Source organism: Colletotrichum karsti (assembly GCF_011947395.1).
Source record: "Colletotrichum karsti strain CkLH20 chromosome Unknown Scaffold4, whole genome shotgun sequence".
Lineage (NCBI taxonomy): Eukaryota > Fungi > Ascomycota > Sordariomycetes > Glomerellales > Glomerellaceae > Colletotrichum > Colletotrichum karsti.
The window spans coordinates 569,122-586,365 of record NW_024065904.1 but is presented as its reverse complement, the minus strand read 5'-3'; the positions used below and the strand labels follow the sequence as shown (position 1 = coordinate 586,365).

The 17,244-nt window shown below is 55.6% G+C and overlaps 9 protein-coding genes across 9 annotated transcripts; 3 read left to right on the top strand and 6 right to left on the bottom strand.

The window, feature by feature from the left end:
• Positions 1-1,490: 1,490 nt before the first annotated feature.
• On the bottom strand, positions 1,491-2,761 carry CkaCkLH20_01709 (actin-like protein 2; the record flags this gene model as incomplete). The annotated part of the gene is made up of 2 exons (XM_038884428.1): positions 1,491-2,221; positions 2,299-2,761. 2 exons carry the CDS (start codon positions 2,759-2,761, stop codon positions 1,491-1,493), a joined length of 1,194 nt encoding a protein of 397 aa, XP_038750128.1.
• A 512-nt stretch (positions 2,762-3,273) lies between these two features.
• CkaCkLH20_01708 (hydantoin racemase) lies at positions 3,274-4,148 on the top strand (the record flags this gene model as incomplete). The annotated part of the gene is made up of 2 exons (XM_038884427.1): positions 3,274-3,387; positions 3,438-4,148. The coding sequence occupies 2 exons, from the start codon at positions 3,274-3,276 to the stop codon at positions 4,146-4,148; spliced, it is 825 nt and encodes a 274-aa protein (XP_038750127.1).
• A 93-nt stretch (positions 4,149-4,241) lies between these two features.
• On the bottom strand, positions 4,242-5,857 carry CkaCkLH20_01707 (uncharacterized protein; the record flags this gene model as incomplete). Its single annotated transcript, XM_038884426.1, has 2 exons — positions 4,242-5,666; positions 5,753-5,857. The coding sequence occupies 2 exons, from the start codon at positions 5,855-5,857 to the stop codon at positions 4,242-4,244; spliced, it is 1,530 nt and encodes a 509-aa protein (XP_038750126.1).
• A 590-nt stretch (positions 5,858-6,447) lies between these two features.
• CkaCkLH20_01706 (isoflavone reductase family protein) lies at positions 6,448-7,443 on the bottom strand (the record flags this gene model as incomplete). The annotated part of the gene is made up of 2 exons (XM_038884425.1): positions 6,448-6,796; positions 6,848-7,443. 2 exons carry the CDS (start codon positions 7,441-7,443, stop codon positions 6,448-6,450), a joined length of 945 nt encoding a protein of 314 aa, XP_038750125.1.
• Positions 7,444-8,164: 721 nt separating this feature from the next.
• CkaCkLH20_01705 (uncharacterized protein) lies at positions 8,165-9,613 on the top strand (the record flags this gene model as incomplete). The annotated part of the gene is made up of 1 exon (XM_038884424.1): positions 8,165-9,613. One exon carries the CDS (start codon positions 8,165-8,167, stop codon positions 9,611-9,613), a length of 1,449 nt encoding a protein of 482 aa, XP_038750124.1.
• A 533-nt stretch (positions 9,614-10,146) lies between these two features.
• Positions 10,147-10,539, bottom strand: CkaCkLH20_01704 (uncharacterized protein; the record flags this gene model as incomplete). Its single annotated transcript, XM_038884423.1, has 2 exons — positions 10,147-10,271; positions 10,332-10,539. 2 exons carry the CDS (start codon positions 10,537-10,539, stop codon positions 10,147-10,149), a joined length of 333 nt encoding a protein of 110 aa, XP_038750123.1.
• A 583-nt stretch (positions 10,540-11,122) lies between these two features.
• On the bottom strand, positions 11,123-11,414 carry CkaCkLH20_01703 (uncharacterized protein; the record flags this gene model as incomplete). Its single annotated transcript, XM_038884422.1, has 2 exons — positions 11,123-11,220; positions 11,270-11,414. 2 exons carry the CDS (start codon positions 11,412-11,414, stop codon positions 11,123-11,125), a joined length of 243 nt encoding a protein of 80 aa, XP_038750122.1.
• Positions 11,415-13,217: 1,803 nt separating this feature from the next.
• On the bottom strand, positions 13,218-13,594 carry CkaCkLH20_01702 (nadh-ubiquinone oxidoreductase b18 subunit family protein; the record flags this gene model as incomplete). The annotated part of the gene is made up of 2 exons (XM_038884421.1): positions 13,218-13,319; positions 13,433-13,594. 2 exons carry the CDS (start codon positions 13,592-13,594, stop codon positions 13,218-13,220), a joined length of 264 nt encoding a protein of 87 aa, XP_038750121.1.
• A 1,391-nt stretch (positions 13,595-14,985) lies between these two features.
• Positions 14,986-16,975, top strand: CkaCkLH20_01701 (putative serine peptidase; the record flags this gene model as incomplete). The annotated part of the gene is made up of 8 exons (XM_038884420.1): positions 14,986-15,210; positions 15,263-15,380; positions 15,443-15,597; positions 15,649-15,944; positions 15,996-16,186; positions 16,238-16,403; positions 16,460-16,657; positions 16,738-16,975. 8 exons carry the CDS (start codon positions 14,986-14,988, stop codon positions 16,973-16,975), a joined length of 1,587 nt encoding a protein of 528 aa, XP_038750120.1.
• Positions 16,976-17,244: the final 269 nt, after the last annotated feature.

Sequence of the window (17,244 nt, the reverse complement as noted above, 5' to 3'; positions counted from 1 at the left end):
TCTCTCAGATTCGAAGTCTCGAAGTAGAGGTCCAATAGGTGGTATGATGCCGCAGCCGTAATTGTGGCTTTTCAGCTCGCCCCTGTATGGAGGCTAAAACTCAATTGAACTGCTCGGTCCCGGGAACCTGGTCTGTTGCTATCGATAATCGCACCGATGCGAGGAAAGTCCGACGACAAGTGGCGAAATGGAGACTGCTCAATTACTTCTCCAGTGGATATTGTCCGGCAGAAAGCCTGGATCTGGGATAGAGGCCAGTGTCAAGACCGGAGAGGACAGCCGAAGCTCCGCGTCAATAAAAGGCCAAGGCTCCTTTGCCGAAGTTCAAGCAAGTCAGGTTCAGACAGGTCTCCGTTCACGCCAGGGACCAGCCTCGTGCGCGTGCGCTTCGAGACGCGAAAGTGGAGGAGAGGATGTCGCAATATCCCGCCGTAGGCCGGGCGAGTGTGCTTGTGCTTGTGCTCGTGCTTGGTGCTCTGGATCCGTAGTTCTCTTGCCTGGTTCTGGTTCCTCTGCGTCCTGTGCCGCAGGAGAAACCGGGAGCTCTGCCCGAAAGCCAACGGCTACCTATGCCGTCGCTGGCTGAGCTTGATAGGCGAATTGATTGCGCGCGCGGGGGGCCCAGCAGTGAGTGAGATTCGGAGATCGGGCAGGATATGAAAGCGCGTGCCACAGAGGCGCGCGGCGGGCTGGCGGGCACGTCGACCGGGATATCCGGGTTGGCGGTATAGTAGGGCGGGTGATGTATCCAGTTGTTGATAGCCGGAGGGGCAGTATGTGCGATGCGCGAAGTATGCCCCAACCAAAGCCGTGGAGGGAGTTTGCGACGGCGGCGGAGTGTTGTTGCTGGCAGCTGGCTGTATGCGATGATCGGCGTCCGCGCGTGCGGCACGAGTCGAGTGTTTTCGGGGTTAACTGTGTGCGATTCACGGACGATGACGATTTGATGTGCGGAGAAGCGTCCAGTAGACGAGAGTCACATTGGGGTTATGGGGAAACCAGGTTTAGGGGTAGGGCCAAAAAAGAGAGCGAGCGAGAGAGGTGTCGACGATTTGGTGAGAAAGCGAGCGAGAGGAAGTTGGTGACGAGAGTAGGAATGGAATGAGTTGAAGTGACGTTTCAACCTGGCAGCAACAGCAAGGCGGCGTGGCTTCCCTTCGATTCCGTAAGGCCGTCACCGTGTGTTTGGTGGCGCGAGCAAGAGGCGCGTGCTACCTTACCGACTACAGTGCCATTCACAGAGACCACGGCACGGTGTTGGAGTTGGAGAACATCGGATGGGCCTAATCTAATACAGCTAGCAGCTTTGCACAACTTCACGAGACAACGTTGGATACCTAGGGATGCTAGGGGCGTAAAAAGACTTCATCAACTTTTTCGTTAGAAAACAAAAAGAGGCTCTAAAACCTGTCGCATGCATGCCACTCTACCAACTAAGATCAAGAACCAGCGCTCCCAGGATGATTGACTCCCTCGGCCACGCCTTCGCTTTATCGCGGGCCGAGCTTCTCCAACACCCGCGGGCCCTGCTCATCCCACTCCTGCTTGGTCACCCACATGCCCTCCTTGTCCGCCATGATGTTGGCCAGCACCGCACCTCCGAGGAACACCATGTGTCTCCGGCGGGGTGGGTCCTCTATCCGGACCTTGAACTTGTTTAATCTCTCCGGGTTGCCGCCGAGCACTCTCGTCAGCCACAGCTGCTTGAGCTCCTTCTCCATACGCGAGGGCAGGCCGGGGTACATGCTGCTACCTCCCGACAGCACGATGGCCTTGTACAGCGACGCCCTCACATCCACGTCGGCGGCCTGGATCGTGTTGAAGATGAGCTCCGCGACACCGGGCTGTTCGCAGTCGACGAGGTGAGGCTGGAACAGACACTCGGGCGCCTCGAAACGTTCGCTTCCCACCCTGATCACGCGGCCGTCGGGTAACGTGTAGCTCTCCACCAGGACCGTCGTGTCCTCGCTCAGGCGCTTGTCCAGCTCCAGGTCGTACGACACGTAGCAGAGCTTCTCCTTGATCTGGCGGACCGTCTCGAAGTCGGCCGTTCGGTTGAGGGGGTAGCCGCGGCGCAGCAGGAGCGCAATCAGGTTGCGCGTCACGTCTCGGCCCGCCACGTCCAGTCTGCGGGTGAGGTGGTTCAGCACGACCGACTCGTACACGGGGACGATGTGGGTCACGCCGTCTCCCGAGTCGACGACGACACCGGAGCTGAGACCTAGGAGCCGCCAGTTAGCCTCGTCGTGTTTGTAATTGCCCTTCGACGGCAAGGCTGTGAAGCTGTTGTCGACGTACCTTGGGCGTAGAGCGCCAGCACGGCCTGGATCGCGACGTAGACACCGCCGAATCCGTAGCGGTCGAACATGACCTCGCACATCTGCTCGCGGTTTCGCAGCGGGTTCATCGGGGGCTCGGTCAGGAGGATCTTGCGTCCGGTCGGGTCGACCTTCATCTTCTCGAAGAAAGTGTAGTCCCAGAGGTGCTGCATGTCATCCCACTTCTTGACGATGCCGTTCTCCATGGGGTAGCTGATCTGGAGCATGGTGCGGGCGGCGGCGGCCTCGTCACCGCACATGATGTCCTTGATGACCAAGTCATTGGTGTCGCCTTGCTCTTCGGTTCTCAGGATCGGTCGGCCGACGATGGAAGGGTACTGGAATTCGGGGAAGTTCTGCGCTGCGTATCCGACCTTGAGGAAACCGGTTCCTCCGTCGAGGACTGTGGTTGCATCTTGCGTCAGCCACCTCCCGACTATCATCCAGCAGCGGCGGCGGTGGCAGCAGTGACGACGATAGCTGCTGGACGCCTAGGAAGGAACGGCATTGAGACTTACCGATGGGGGCCTCGGCTGCCATTGTGAAAGCAGAAGCTGCAGGGCAGAGAGATTGAGCTTCTTTCGAGGGATAGGGAGAGGTGTGGTTGAGTTGGGAGAGCACCCAGGGAAGCTGTTACGTCTGTGTCGTCGATAGTGGGGTTTGGTTGGGTTGGCTGCCTTCCAGCTGTCCAGCAACTGGATCGTCAGACAGCGGTGGCTGAGCACCTGTGAGAGCGTCACGTGATACCCCGCAGCCAGCTCCAAAGGGCCGTTCAAGCGTGCGCAGCGTGACCGGACCGGCAGACCCCACATTGACGGAACATTCTCCACAGAAAAGCGCCGACTCGGCATGAACACCACCAGCTTTAAGGCCGCGGAGGTCCCTATTTCATGAATGTTCTCAGTGAGAGTTACTCCAAAATTTTCATCCGGTATCACGCCCTGCAGAAGTCACCATGACGACCCGACTCCTACGCAGAAACATCAAGATCCTCGTGATCAACCCGAACTCGTCGGAGGACATGACGAGGGGCATGGAGAAGGCCATCCAGGGAATGCCCTTGCACGATGTAAGCTGGGGTTGAAGGTGCCCAAATACGGCATGACAAAAACATCATAGGCTGATCTTTCTTTTCTTTTTCGGCTGGCTCAGTCTCTTGAGATTCACACTTACACGGCACCGTCCGGGAGCCCGGCGAGCATCAACGATGACACCGATATTAAACTCAGCACCGAAGTTGTCTTGAAAGACCTCGCAAGCAGCGAAGAGCTCGAGAAATTCGACGGCGTTCTCGTTGCGTGCTACAGCGTTCACACACTCGTTGAGAAGCTCTCACAGCAGTATCACGCCTCTCTCGCCGTCACTGGCATCTTCGAGGCTAGTGTGCTCACTGCGACGTCACTGTTGCCTCAGATCTCTTCGGGCTCTGCGTCTTCGAAATGGGGTGTGGTAACCACGGGTGACTTCTGGGAGAAGCATCTGAGCGACGGCGTGAACGGCTATCTAGGTCAGGCTGTCCAGACGGACAACACCAAGTTTGGTGGCGTCATGACGACCGGGCTGACGGCTGGGGATTTCCATCATGTCAGCCCGGCCGAAGTCAAGGTCAAGCTTGAGCAGGCCACCAAAAGGCTTCTCGCTAGCGGAGACGTTGGCTGTGTGGTGATGGGATGCGCAGGCATGGCTGGTCTTGAGGAAATCATTCGTGACTCGGCAACCGAGGTCTATGGCAAGGAGAAGGGCAGCCGAATCTTTATCGTTGATGGCGTCAAGGCAGGCATTCTTCAGCTGGAGCAAGCCATCAGGAGCAGAAGATTATTTCACAGTTAACTTTAAAAAAACAATAATGTATGAACCACCCACGACGCCTTTTATCCCCTTCCCATTAAAAATAGATAAATGAATCCTGAGGCTTTCTATGGTTTAGTCGAGGCGACGAGTTCGTCCCCAAACTTCGTCCGAGTCCTTCTTTCCAAGAGTCTCGGGGACCTTGACAGACACGAAAAGAGCAAACAGCAGCGCAAAACCGGCAAAGATGAAGTACACCCAGCCAGCGCCACCCAACAACTGGTTGAGGAAGTTGTTGACAATGGGGAAGAACTGGGCCACCAAAAAGGTCGCGACGTAGTTGGCGCCCAAGGACCAAGACTGGATCGCACCGACGGCCTCCTGGCCGACCAGCTCTGACGCAAGAATAAAGGGTACTGGCCCGAGTCCGACGGCAAAGAACGCGACGAAGGACACAACAGACACGGCCGAGAGGATCTTGACGCCGAACTTGATCGACAGCGCAAGAATCAAGGAGCTTGTGCCCTGACCGATAATGGAAATCAAAATGCACCTCTTCCTTCCCAGCTTGTCAGGTAGCGGAGAGCACGCGGCGGTGGTAATCAGGTTGACGACAGAGATCAGAATCGTGAGCAGGGCAGAGCTGACGGGTAACAGATCCGTCAGGAGAGACACAGAGTACATGATGATCGAGTTGATACCGCACAGCTGCTGTGCGAACATGATGCCGACGACGGCCGCGATCGCAGGTCTGTAAAGCGGTTCCTTGACGACTTCGAAGAAGCCGAGGTGAACAGGTGAGCTCTTCTTAGGGAGTCCAGGCGACGTAGGAGGCGTCGCGTCGCTCTGAGCCAAAAGGCCCTCTGTCTCGGCAACAGCATTGTCGGCATCCCAGGCCTCGACCTCCTCCTTGATGTCAAAGTCTTTGCCGCGGATGCGCTGCAGGGTGCGGCGGGCCTTGGGGGCGTCACCGTTGGCAGCAAGCCAAGCCGGGCTCTCGGGTACGAGAAGCAGGCCGGAGGCCTGGGCGAGGGCAATGAAGACACCCACTGCCAAGATCCAGCGCCATGCCTTTCCGTAGCTCAAGAAGTAGCCCAGCGTCTGGACGGCCAAGATACCGACGTTGATAGAAACCTGTGTCATGGCGCCGAACAGGCCACGCTCCTTGGGCGGGGCGATCTCGCTGATGTACAGAGGGACAATGACGGTGGAAGCTCCAGCAGCGGCACCGGTGAAGAAGCGGCCGATTGCCAGCACAGGTGCGTTGCCGGCGATTGTCTCAATGACAGCACCAATAATGTAGAAGATGGCCGTGACTCGCATGGCAGGGCGTCGGCCGCGCTTGGAGGAGAAGGGGCCGGCGCAGAGTGCGCCGACCAGACCGCCGACGGTGAAAATCGAGGAAACGGTCGCAAAGACGGCGTCGGTCATGGGGATACAGTCGGGGATCCAGCTTTCGGTATCGGGCGATTTGGCGTGAACCCACTTCAGCATGGTGGTCTTGGCCTGGATCGACTTCTTCCGGCAAGTGAGGACATCTTGGGGCGCGTTCAGCTCGGCCTGGATCGCGTTGCCATTCGTTAGCTCGTGTTCTGCGCGCAAGGGACTCGAGGAAAGTGTAAATGGAGCTGGCAGGCAATACGTACGAGATGGAAGCCGAACTGCAGGGGGCCCAGTGTCGAGACACAGATCAAGACAAGGAGGTAAAGGCTGACATCGTGCATGCACTGTCGTAGACCCGAGGGAGCCATTTTGGACGTCTCTCTCGCGAGTTTGCTGTCGTGTCGTCCAAAGTATGCTTGGGTCAGAAATGTTGTGTGAGGAAGCTTTTACGTTGTACGAACGAAGGGGTCCGGAGGGGAAGACGAGTCGGGACGAGCAAGCGAGAAAGGTGCCGGCGGCAGGTCACCTTATGACAGCTGCCCGCATGTCACTCGACAGCTGCTACACATCACTGTTACGCAGTAGCGCCCCATGTTCCAGGTTTCCCCAAGCGGGGGCCCGCTGACGATCAACGCCCGGCCGTCTGTAGCTGCCCGTGCGGCTTGAATTAGGTAGCGTCAGGAGCTGAGTTGAGGGGTCTTGAGGTGCCTGAATGAGATGTTCTTTCACAACAGGAGCTCATACATCTCTTATCCGTACAAATTTATATATCAAATACTACATCTGGAAATTACACGCAATAATATTTTGCCTCATATTCTTAAAAAGTCAGAGCGACCGAACTGGTTTTCACCTCGCTTCATAGGTGTCCAGAGCCCATCAGTTCATGATATTTCACAAAGTCTCATTTCGATTCATAAATACTCAGAGTATCTGATACCTAAAGCTTGGTCGATAGTCACTGAGCCTTGGCCAACGCCCGCTGGACAGCAACTTGCAGAGTTTCAACATCGTTCGGGCCGACGCCGATGCTCTCATTGTCCGTCTTCTCATACAGCGTGCCGCCCTCAGCCCAAATGCGGCGCAGGGTGAAAATGGTCGCAAACGGCACGCCATCAGCCCACGCCTTCTCCTCGGCCTCCTTCAGCTTCTGGAGCGGCACATACGAGGTGTCCCACTTGGCACCAGTCTGCTTCTCGAACTCGGCCAAAATTCCCTTGGGTGTCGCGACAAACGACTGCACCTTGAGCGCCTTGTCGAATGACGCGTCAGGGTGTCTCAGCGAGGCCACGAGGGTCTTGCCAACGCTATCAACGGGTTAGTAACGTGCAGTTAGGAACAGTGTCTGGTGAACTCACTCCTTCATGGTGATCAAGCCGACCTTGCCCTCGCCGTCTTCCACCAAAACGGCCTTCTTGCTCTTCACGTCGTAACCCCCGGCCTCCGGTGCAACCGGGGAGAGTGACAGGAACATGTCGACATAAGGACCCGTAACCAGGTACGTGTACTTGAGCCGCTTGACGTTCTCGCGGATGTACTTGCGGACCTTGAGCTTGGCCTGGTGAGGCTTCTCATTGGCGCTCTTGGGACTGTACTCGATATCTGTGCCGTACTCTGACGGGAAGAACCACTTGACCGAGTCGGTTTCCTCGGCCAGCTTGATGAGGTCAATCTGCTTCTCGATCACGTTCCTTCCCAGGGCAGAGACGACGGTGTCGTGGTCCCGGTACGCAGCCTTGACCTGCTCATTATCGTCGACGCTGCCGCTGATGATCTTTGCTCCCTTCTTCTTCCAGCCGTCAAGCAGCTCTGCCTTATTTTCCACCGTTGACGGCGACGTAAAGACGGTAATTTGACCGAATGACGGGCTAGCATCCAGCAAAGCCTCCGTAATGAACAGGCCGATGTTGCCCGTCGCACCAAACACGAGAATCTTGGAAGGCGTGAAGGTCATGGTGGTTGGTTAAAGAACTACAGATTATGCGGGGTTGTCAAGAGAGGGGTTACAATCAGCAGTTCCGTTGGAATTGAGGCCGTGGATGTCACCAAGCAACCACGAAGATCCAATGCAGAGGAGGATGTGGATTTATAGCTTCAGTTATCAGCGATAGCGGCACGTCAAAGCCACCCCGCTGAAACCTTGCATTTGTAAGTCAAGCTCCGACCCCTCGGAACTGACGCCATTCCAAGGCGTGCTGGGTTGGTGGAGGAGCACAAGAGGGGAACCTGGATGCGAGAGCTGTTGATTGACCAACCAACCCCACGTTTTGCTATCCGATGCTGGCCGCCGTCTGATGTCCCCTCAAGAACATGCGCATATAGCTAGAGCAATTGCATTTTTATCTTGAAAATTCTCTTACTGGAAAACATGTTTATAAATGAATCCACATACTTCACCTTCGCGCAGGCCGGGCCGTAAGGCCATCGGTGCTGAAAGACACCGGTCCGGGTACGTACCCTATGATACCCCTGCCCGGACGGTGTTGTCTGAGAGGCTGACGGGCCCAGAGCGGGAGACGGGCGACCCCACCACCGATCGGTGAACTCTCATTCGAAATTTTTTTTGGTCCGGCTCGACTTTTTTTTTTATTTTTTTATTTCGAGAGTCGGGAAACAGCGTCCTTCGCGACCCGCGCCGACGACAATACACAATTCGCCAACGTCCCACCGCAGCCATGGCGGCAATTGACTCCCCCGTGACAAACGGGCACAAGTCCGAAAAAAAGAGCAAGAAGGAGAAGAAGGAGAAGAAGCGCTCGCGCGAGGAGGACGTCGACGGCGAGGAGCGCAGGCACAAGCGATCCAAGAGCGTGGGCGTGACCAACGAAGATGCCCAAGACGACGACGATGATACCCCGGCCGGCTCACAGGACCTCTCCCACGAGGCCTCCGCAAAGACCAACGGCGAGCGAAAACACAAGAAGGACAAGAGCAGGAAGTCAATAGGCGAGGCCGACGACGCTTCCGACGCCGAGCGCAAGGAAAAGAAGGACAAGAAGAAGAAGCGCAAGTCCCAAGGACTCGAGGATGCCGTTGTCGAAGAGCCTTCGAGCGGGAAGAAGGAGAAGAAGAGCAAGAAGTCCAAGGCCGCGTCGCCAGAGCCGGTAGTAGCAGCAGCCGACGACGACGACAACGCCATGGACGTCGACGAGCCCGAGCAGACGAAATCAACATCCCGAGTCCACCAACCGCCAGACACCCCCTCCAAGCCCCAGTACCCCTTCTTCTCCCAGACCGTCTCGCTATACCTCCCGATCTACCCCATAGGCTGGGACACTCCCTGCACCTCCGCCGCGACCCAGCACCTCGAGCCCCTCGTCAACCGCTACGTCCCGGAGCTCAAGGGCGTGCTCCTCGCCTTCCGCAACGTCGCCCTCTCGGAGCAGCCCGGCCGCCGACACGCCGCCACCACCGACAGCGAGCGCTGCGACCTCGTCTCCGTCGACGAGTACGCCGTCGGCTTCGGCTACGTCACCGTCGACGTCGACCTCTTCATCCCCCGCCGCGGCGCCTGGATGGAGGGCAGCATCAACCTCGAGAACGAGGGCCACATTGGCGTCGTGTGCTGGGGCAAGTTCAACGCCAGCATCGAGTCCGCCCGCCTGCCGCCCGAGTGGCGCTGGGTCCACGCCGGCTCCGCCGAGGCCGCGGAGTACGCCGCCGACCCCTTCGCCCAGGACGAGAACGCCGAGGCCGACGCCGCCGAGAACGAGCACGGCGCCGTCCGCCAGATCCACACCACCGGTTTCTGGGTCGACGGCAACGGGGACAAGGTCAAGGGCCGCGTCCGCTTCCGCATCAAGGCGTTCGACGTCGGCGTCAGCGGCGACCACGGCTACCTCAGTCTCGAGGGCACGATGCTGGACGCCGCGGGCGAGGCGGCGGCCGTCCAGCGCGACGCCGAGCAGGAGCGCCGGCGCAGGGTGGGCAAGAGCGGCGGCATCCTCAGCAAGGAGCGGCGCCGCATGCCCGAGTTCAGCGTGACCAAGTTTGGCGTTGTCGAAGATGAGGAGGAGAAGGCGCTGAAGCAGGACGTGTGGAACACGACGGCGCCCGTGACGGACGACGAGGGCAAGGAGAAGGAGAAGGAGAAGGAGGCGTTTGGTGGCATTTCGGAGGAATAGCTGCTCTGCATCTATGATTTTCCCCCGTGGGATGGCTTGTTCGGGCGTTTTGAGGCTAGGGAAAAATTGATAATGATACGCTGTACATCATCGCGAGGACTGTTACATCACTGATCGACGCTGAAAACGCAGTCTTTTGTGCTTCACATTCAAGTTTCCCATGCAGCTGCACATTTTTGATTCGCATTCCGTCTCGAGAGCTGTATTTCTGGAGGCCTGTCCGGTGGCGCAATTTCCTTCGTTGACATTGAGCCCCTAGCAGTACTCCTGAACTGACAGTCCCGATGCTCCCATCTCCATGTTGCTCAGCTCGATTCCACACACACCATTGGCCATGTCTGCCAAGTTCCACAGAATTTTGCCTTTGGCCAGAGCTCGCGGCTTGGCCAATGCAAGTCCTCCGATTCCACCGCCCAGGACGACAGGGAAGCAATCTACCAAATCAGAGGTTACCAGATGGCCCCAGAAACGACTGAGTGGCCGAATCCCACCAAAGCAGAGAAACTCACCAGGCCATGGGAAGGCGAGTCGGGTCACTCCTCTGCGTCCACTTGAATAAGAGGCAACTTGAGCTCAGTGCTCGCAATGAGAATCAGGCCTCGAAAGACATCAATGACTCCAGCCAGCCAGGCGACACCCATCAGGCCACCACAGAAACCTTTGCAAAGTGAGCGAGAGACTTAAAAAGAATTACGCAACATGGGGGAAGAAGTCTCACCAGTGAAGGGGTTATCGCCGTTCATCCAGCTGATCAGGGCCTTGTGCAGTCCACCTATCAACGCATATCTGGCGGACCTGGGCCATGTAGGGGGCACGATTCCGGAAACAATGCAAAACGTGATGGCTGATTTCAAGAAGACATAAAAGTAGTCGAGTGTTCCGAGGGGTCTGTATTGGCCGGTGTTTTCGTGATCATAGATCCACATTGTGTTGGTGATGAAGCGGCAGAGTTTCTGTTGTTGGGAGAGATGGATGTGCACATAGCCAAGTAGCCTTCCTGGGTATTTAACTGCGAGGCTTAGCCGCTGGAATCTTCCAAGCTTCATTAAGCAGCCGGAAGATTCATGTGATGTGACAAAGATGTCCTGACTCTGGAGCATGTAGTGGCTAGGCGCAGCAAAGCGTGCTTTCATGCGTGGTGGTCTGGCGTCATCTTCTAAGTTGAAGCCTTTGGATGTAATCGAAGCTTGTGCAGTTCCATTTAGAGCATTCTGAGACTCATGCATTGGTTGAATGGCGACGAGAACAACAAGTTGGCTTGACTCAGTATGTTCTTTCTCCAAATAGATATGGTATCTTGAGAAGTACCAGCGAGAATGAGGTAGTCCTGCTATATCTCCTTCATCTTGGTGCCTAGGAACAAGCCGTCGAACGATCCAGCCGTCATCATGCCGAGACTCTTTATCCCCTGAAATTTCCATTTGACCCCTATGGAAGCAGTTATTGTCCCGAGCCTTCTCGCCCTCCCTAGGTAGGCTCAGCAAACCCCGCCAATGCCGCCTTCGCGGCTCAGAGTATAACCATCGCCAACCACTGGAAGAAAGAGAAGACACTGCCAGCGGGGACGAAACCGCCGTACCAGGCCTGCCACCAGGCGGCGATTGTGCCTACGGGTATAGTCAGCTTGTGGTCTCGAGGTTCGGGATATAGACTTACCGGCGATGGGACCGAGAGGGCCGAAGCCGAAGGCCACGAGAATGGGGCCCAGGATAGCCTTGAGGATTATCTTGAGGGTGTACTTTATGATCATGCCGATTATCCATTTGATGATCCACCTGAGAATCCAGGCGAGTACGATCATTTTTGGCGATGAAGTGGTAGATCTTGCTGCTGGATCTGGAAGGTTGTTGTGCTTTGTGATTGAGAGAAGGTTGTGGAAGTGGTGAGTAAGGAGAAAACTTTTCTCAGATTGTCTTTCAGATGGATGTTTGTCACAAAGCTGCACCGTTTGATTGTGGAAAGTCGTGAGAAGTAGGCTGTCTAAGCTTGCTTACACGCGACGCCCGTGATTTCCTTGTTTCTAGGCCTCTGTTGGGACTACCGGTCTGGCAGAGGCTTTCGCCAAGGAGGGTTGATGGCATTGTATGATATGCTAGGGCACTCTGTAATGGTTTCGGGTTCATCTTTCATTGCTTGTATCTCATAATGAGAAATGTATGTACGGAACAATTACCGGCCACCACAGCATTATATCTTCATGGACGATTTGATGCTTCTATGCTCATGAGAACCACCGCCAAGGCTACACGATGTTTTGACGATGAAGGCGTAGGAAAGAGCTTTCCCCTTTCAATAACTAGTGGCATCCTGATCGTAGCCGGTAGATCTCGAACGTTCAGGGGTGGAGGGAGACGTTGGTGATGTTCAAAGTCTTTCCTAATTACTCCCATATTGTGGTATTCCTCCAAGTACACTGCGGTCCCTTTGCTCTATGATATTCATAGCTCAAGGGAGTTTCGTCGAGTCAATGCCGACTTTTAACTTCAGACTTGTCCCGACCCGACTAGAATTTTGTAGAATCCGACCGGCATCTTGTTTCCTCGTCTTCGTCGGGCCGAACTGGAGTGCAAGAGACAGTGTTTGAGCTCAGTAGAGTGCCTGCTAACACTCACAGAAATCCCACGGCCAACTCGTCGCGATGTTGTGGAGGACGACGAAAAGGGCCAAGACCCCAGCAGCGTAGAGACCTAGGATGACGAAGTCGATGAGGCAGATGAGGAGCGTGAAGAAGAACACAAAGACACACATCACCAGCCAAATCCCGCAGAGAATGACCATGTTTGAAGTTTGCGTTGCGTCAATTCCTAGGTGGATTCAAATTGGTGTTGTTGTGGAGGCTGGACAGCTGGATCAGGGTATCTTCTTAAATAAACAAACTGCTTGAACTGCTTGGAAGCGTTTCTTTGAGCGCCCTCCGCGTTTCAACGGCGAGACTGTCCAAAATAAGGAGCATTGCTAACCACGTTTTATTCTTTTGCTGGAGCGAGGCAGGGATTTGATAGCTGGTTCGTTGCTGATAGAAGGCTGCGGTCTGGCTGTGGACGAGGCTATGGCAGGTGAAACCCTTTGTCGAACCAGGTGAGGTCAGAACTCAACTTCGCAAGTGTACGAAAGTTAGACAGTGACGAAATCAAAGTCCGATATGGAATGAACTCCCCATGCGGCGAGTCCAAGAGAATGATCTCGAATGAGTCCGCATGCTAGAAGACAGTGCCAGAAAACTACCTTAAATCTCCATGCCATACCCATAACAACCAGGACAGACGTATCTCACAGACCCGTCTATTCGCATTTGCAGCAGCAGGAACGCAACGACTGTATGAATACCAGCGGCTGTCAGCCACAGCCTCGATACCCATGGCGTCGATACCCTTCCCCTTCTTCCTCCCCTCCCCCGCATCTTATCATTTTGGTAATCGCAAGCGCAAGTTCGGACACCGGGGAAAATCGTGGAGAGCTTTCGCAATGACGTGAATTCGGCTCGTTCTATGACCCTCGTGGCAAGTCCAAATCCCTTTTTCGACCTTTCTTTTGCCCTGGCCCTTCCAAATAACAGGTTATGTACACAGACGCGGCCGCCCCGGGCTGTCGTCGTCCCGGCCCTCTAGTTGCTTCTCGTTCCCTTCTCCGCGCGGAGCTCGTTCATCTTGGCGACACGCTTCTTGAACTCGTCGTATTGGCACTTCTCGTAGCTGTGGCGCTCGTCCTAGTCGTCGCAAAATTGCAGGTTAGCTCAAAAGGTTCGGGTTGATCGGGTATATCGAGGTTTCGGGGGAGCGCATGATGGCCGGGTTTCGGGGAGAACGGAGCAGAACGCACACTGCACTTCCAGGGAAGGTAGAAGGTGTCGGCGCGGCAGCGGTTGAGGGGGATGAGGAGGCCGGCGCAGCTGTCGCGGTAGGCGAGGGGGAGTTTGGCATCCCGCATCTCCTCGCGGGTCGCCTCTGGAGGGGAGTTAGCGGCGCGACACGAGTGTAGCATGGAATCGGAGATACGGACCCCTTGGTGCTGAGTCTCCGGCCATTTTGACGGCAATTGGGGTCTGTGATGGGCAAATGGTTCGGTCGTCGGTAGTCAATCGATATGGAAATGTCGTCGGAGCTTTGGATTGGACTGTGGAGCTTCCCGCCGGAATTCCATGGTGGCCTCAATTGTTAGGCTCCTAGCCGGGTGCTTACCTTTCCGACAATATCATTGGCCAATTTTTTGACCAGTGAAATGCTTCGGCCTTCAGCGAGTCTTCGCTGAAAATACTCTGGTAAAGTGCATCACTCACCAAAACTCATCATATCGAATGGTCAACTTCGGGTTTCTCATCGCGCTTACTTGCCCCGCCTACTCATGAGCACTTTGATTGGAACTTGCCATTGAGATCTCATGAGATCTCATAATCGCCTCCTGAGACCACGTCGCGTCCGACTTTAATGAGCCGACATCGACCCTGCAAACTGCTCCCAATCAACCGTCTCAAAATGCATGAAGCCGAAGGACGAAAACACCCTGATTTGCTAAAGAAGCTCCTGCTTCCGAGGCCCTACGTAGGACTGTATCATCACTGGCTGACCTCGTAGTTAGTTGGTGGTTCCAAAGCACTTGTCTTGGTTCGAAACCAGCTGAGGGCACTTCAGCGTCTGTGTTACGCATCAACATAATATTCCATGCAGTATTGAAGATAACTTTGCTAAAATGAACAATCATTATTTTGCTAGGGCTAGTTTGTCAGGTAATTTCTGTGTGTTCGACATTCGCCCTTCCCCAGCGAACCAACTCCTTCGGCTCACGACTCAGAATAGCGAGTCCCCGGGCCCAACCTCTAGACCATGACCGTTCAATCTTGCCTCTCCCGATCACCTTCCCATTGGCGCAGGTCGGATCGCAGACCGGAGACAAAGGTTCCTGCCGGACTGCCGATGCGTGCCACGCGACCTGGGGCACACCGCAGCGTCGCCTCTTCACCTTCCGCTTCCGGCTAACTTATCGGCCCACCCAGCCAATTCTCATTACCGTCCAAATGCCTATCAGAGCCCGGTCGAACACCCCGGCCTCAACATGCCGCCCAATTCCATCGCTGCGCTCCCCCGGTGCGGCGACCCTCTCCCGTCAACGCTTGGAAAGCTTGTTCCTGTCGAGGGTCGCAATACGGGACGCGAGCGCAGCGATGTTGGCCACAGGATACATGGCTGTTGCATGTCGGAAATCAATCGACCGGGGCTTCTTGACCCCTCGGGCGAAATGGGGCTGTTGTTGACCCATATGCTGTGCGACTCTTAAAGATGGCCCTTTCCCCCGCCGGGCTGTTGGCGTGATGGCCTGTCTCTGTGTTGACGAAGTCGCGGAGCCGTTCCTGAAGTGTGTGTTCGTTCGCTGTCACAATGAAGGTCTCCCTCGCCTTGCTCAGCTGCCTGACGGCAGTTCAAGCCCACTTCGCCTTCGTGCCTCTTCAACCTCCTCTGGGAGCTGAAGATGATGATGGCACTCTGGTCAAGCGTGAAGCTCTGGAATTCGAGCAACTCATCGACCATGATGCCCCTGAATTGGGAACCTTCCAACAGCGTTACTGGTACAACGACACCTTCTGGAAGGGACCTGGCTCGCCGGTATGAGAATTCCATCAACAAAGAGGTGGCGTTGCCAACTGACCCAACGTAGATCATCCTCTTCACACCCGGTGAAGTCGCGGCTGAGGGGTACAGCGGATACCTGACTGAGCGTGCTCTCACCGGAAACATCGCGAAGGCTGTCGGTGGTGCCGTGGTCATGGTCGAGCGTATGATTTTCCAATTGTGCTATCTTTCTACTATCAGAAGATTTTATAGCTGACCTGAACAGACCGTAACTGGGGCACGTCTCTGCCGTACACGCTTCAAGATACCAAGAACCTCCAGCAACACACAATGACGAACGCTGTGCTGGACTTCGTCAACCTGGCCCGCAACGTCGAGCTGCCTTTCGACAAGAACCACAGCAGCAATGCTCCCCAGGCCGTAAGCCAATCCTATTAGCCGCGTTGAACTCCAACTAATCCTGGTTCTCAGCCTTGGATCTACACCGGTGGCTCGTACTCTGGCATCCTCGCCGCTGCCATCTCCAAGTATGCACCGGGCACTATCTGGGCCTATCACTCCAGCAGTGGTCCCGTGGAAGCGGTCTACGATTACTGGAGCTACTTCCTCCCGATCCAGAGGGGCATGCCCCAGAACTGCAGTCGCGACTTTGAGCGCATGGTTGACCACATTGACAACGTCCTTGTCACCGGAACCGAGGATGAGGTTTACGATCTGAAGAAAAAGTTCGGTCTGCAGGATCTCGCTCACAACGATGACTTCGCCGGGTAAGTTTCTTGAGAGATATCCACGAAACTCCTGATACTAACGGGTCGCAGTGCCCTTGTTGGCCCCCTTGGATACTGGCAGTCCATCCAGCTGTACTCCGGCTACTCCGCCTTCTACGCCATGTGCGATGCGGTTGAGGGAGCCACGGGCAACTACTCCAGACCCAGCGCTGATGGCGTTGGTGTAACCAAGGCACTTGACAACTATGCCAAGTGGTGGAGCTCCGAGTATCTCCCAGGCAGTATGTTCTTCTTAGTCCAAAGCTGGTGAACCAATGTTGACCGCATGACAGCGTGTGCTTCCTACGGTGTAGACGAGTGGTCAGACCCCATGAACGTCGCCTGCTTCGAAACCTACAACGAGACCAGCCCCATGTACACCGACTGGAGCGCCGACAACCAGTTTGGACGAACCTGGTACTGGATGACTTGCAATGAACCTTTCTTCTTCTGGCAGACGTAAGTGCCAGGCTCAGACTTTCCAGACAAGTACCTGAAGACTGATCAAATCCCAGTGGTGCCCCCAAGGACCGCCCCTCCATTGTCTCCCGCTTTGTCACTCCCGAGTACTACCAACGCCAGTGTGACCTCTTCTTCCCCAAGCAGGGAGAGTTCACCTACGCCTCGAACCGGGGCAAGACGGCGGCGGACCTGAACAAGGCAACCGGCGGCTGGTTCTACACCAACACCACGCGACTTGTGTGGTCGAACGGGTGAGTTTCCGCTCCATGCCCTACATCGCTTCCGAGTGGCCTTAATGAAGTTATTGGACTTGACAGCTGACCTCTCATAGTGAATTCGACCCCTGGCGCTCCGCCTCCGTCTCCAGCGAACTCCGTCCCGGTGGCCCGCTGCAGTCCCGCCCCGGTGCTCCGGTTCACCTGATCCCCGGCTCCCGCCACTGCAATGACCTCCTCGTCAGAAACGGCGACGTCAACGCCGACATGAAGGCCGTCATCACCGCCGAGATCGAACAGCTCAAGACGTGGACTGATGAGTTTTACGCGGGAAAGACTAGGCGCAGGATCTAAGAATATTCTGTCATACGAATCTATCTCTATGTACATATGACGCCCTGGTCATCTAGACATCAAGCCTAATATTATCATATCACGTTCTTGTCAGACATGCTGCACTTGCACACTTTGTTTGATACACATTACAGGGTAGTTGAGCTCATGCAACAAGAGGTGCTTCTCACGGACGTCGATAACAATAGCTCGATAAGTCAACATCATGTTACGATGATTCACACTGAAATTCTACATAAAGACATGCATCCCAGACGGGGCCACAGACA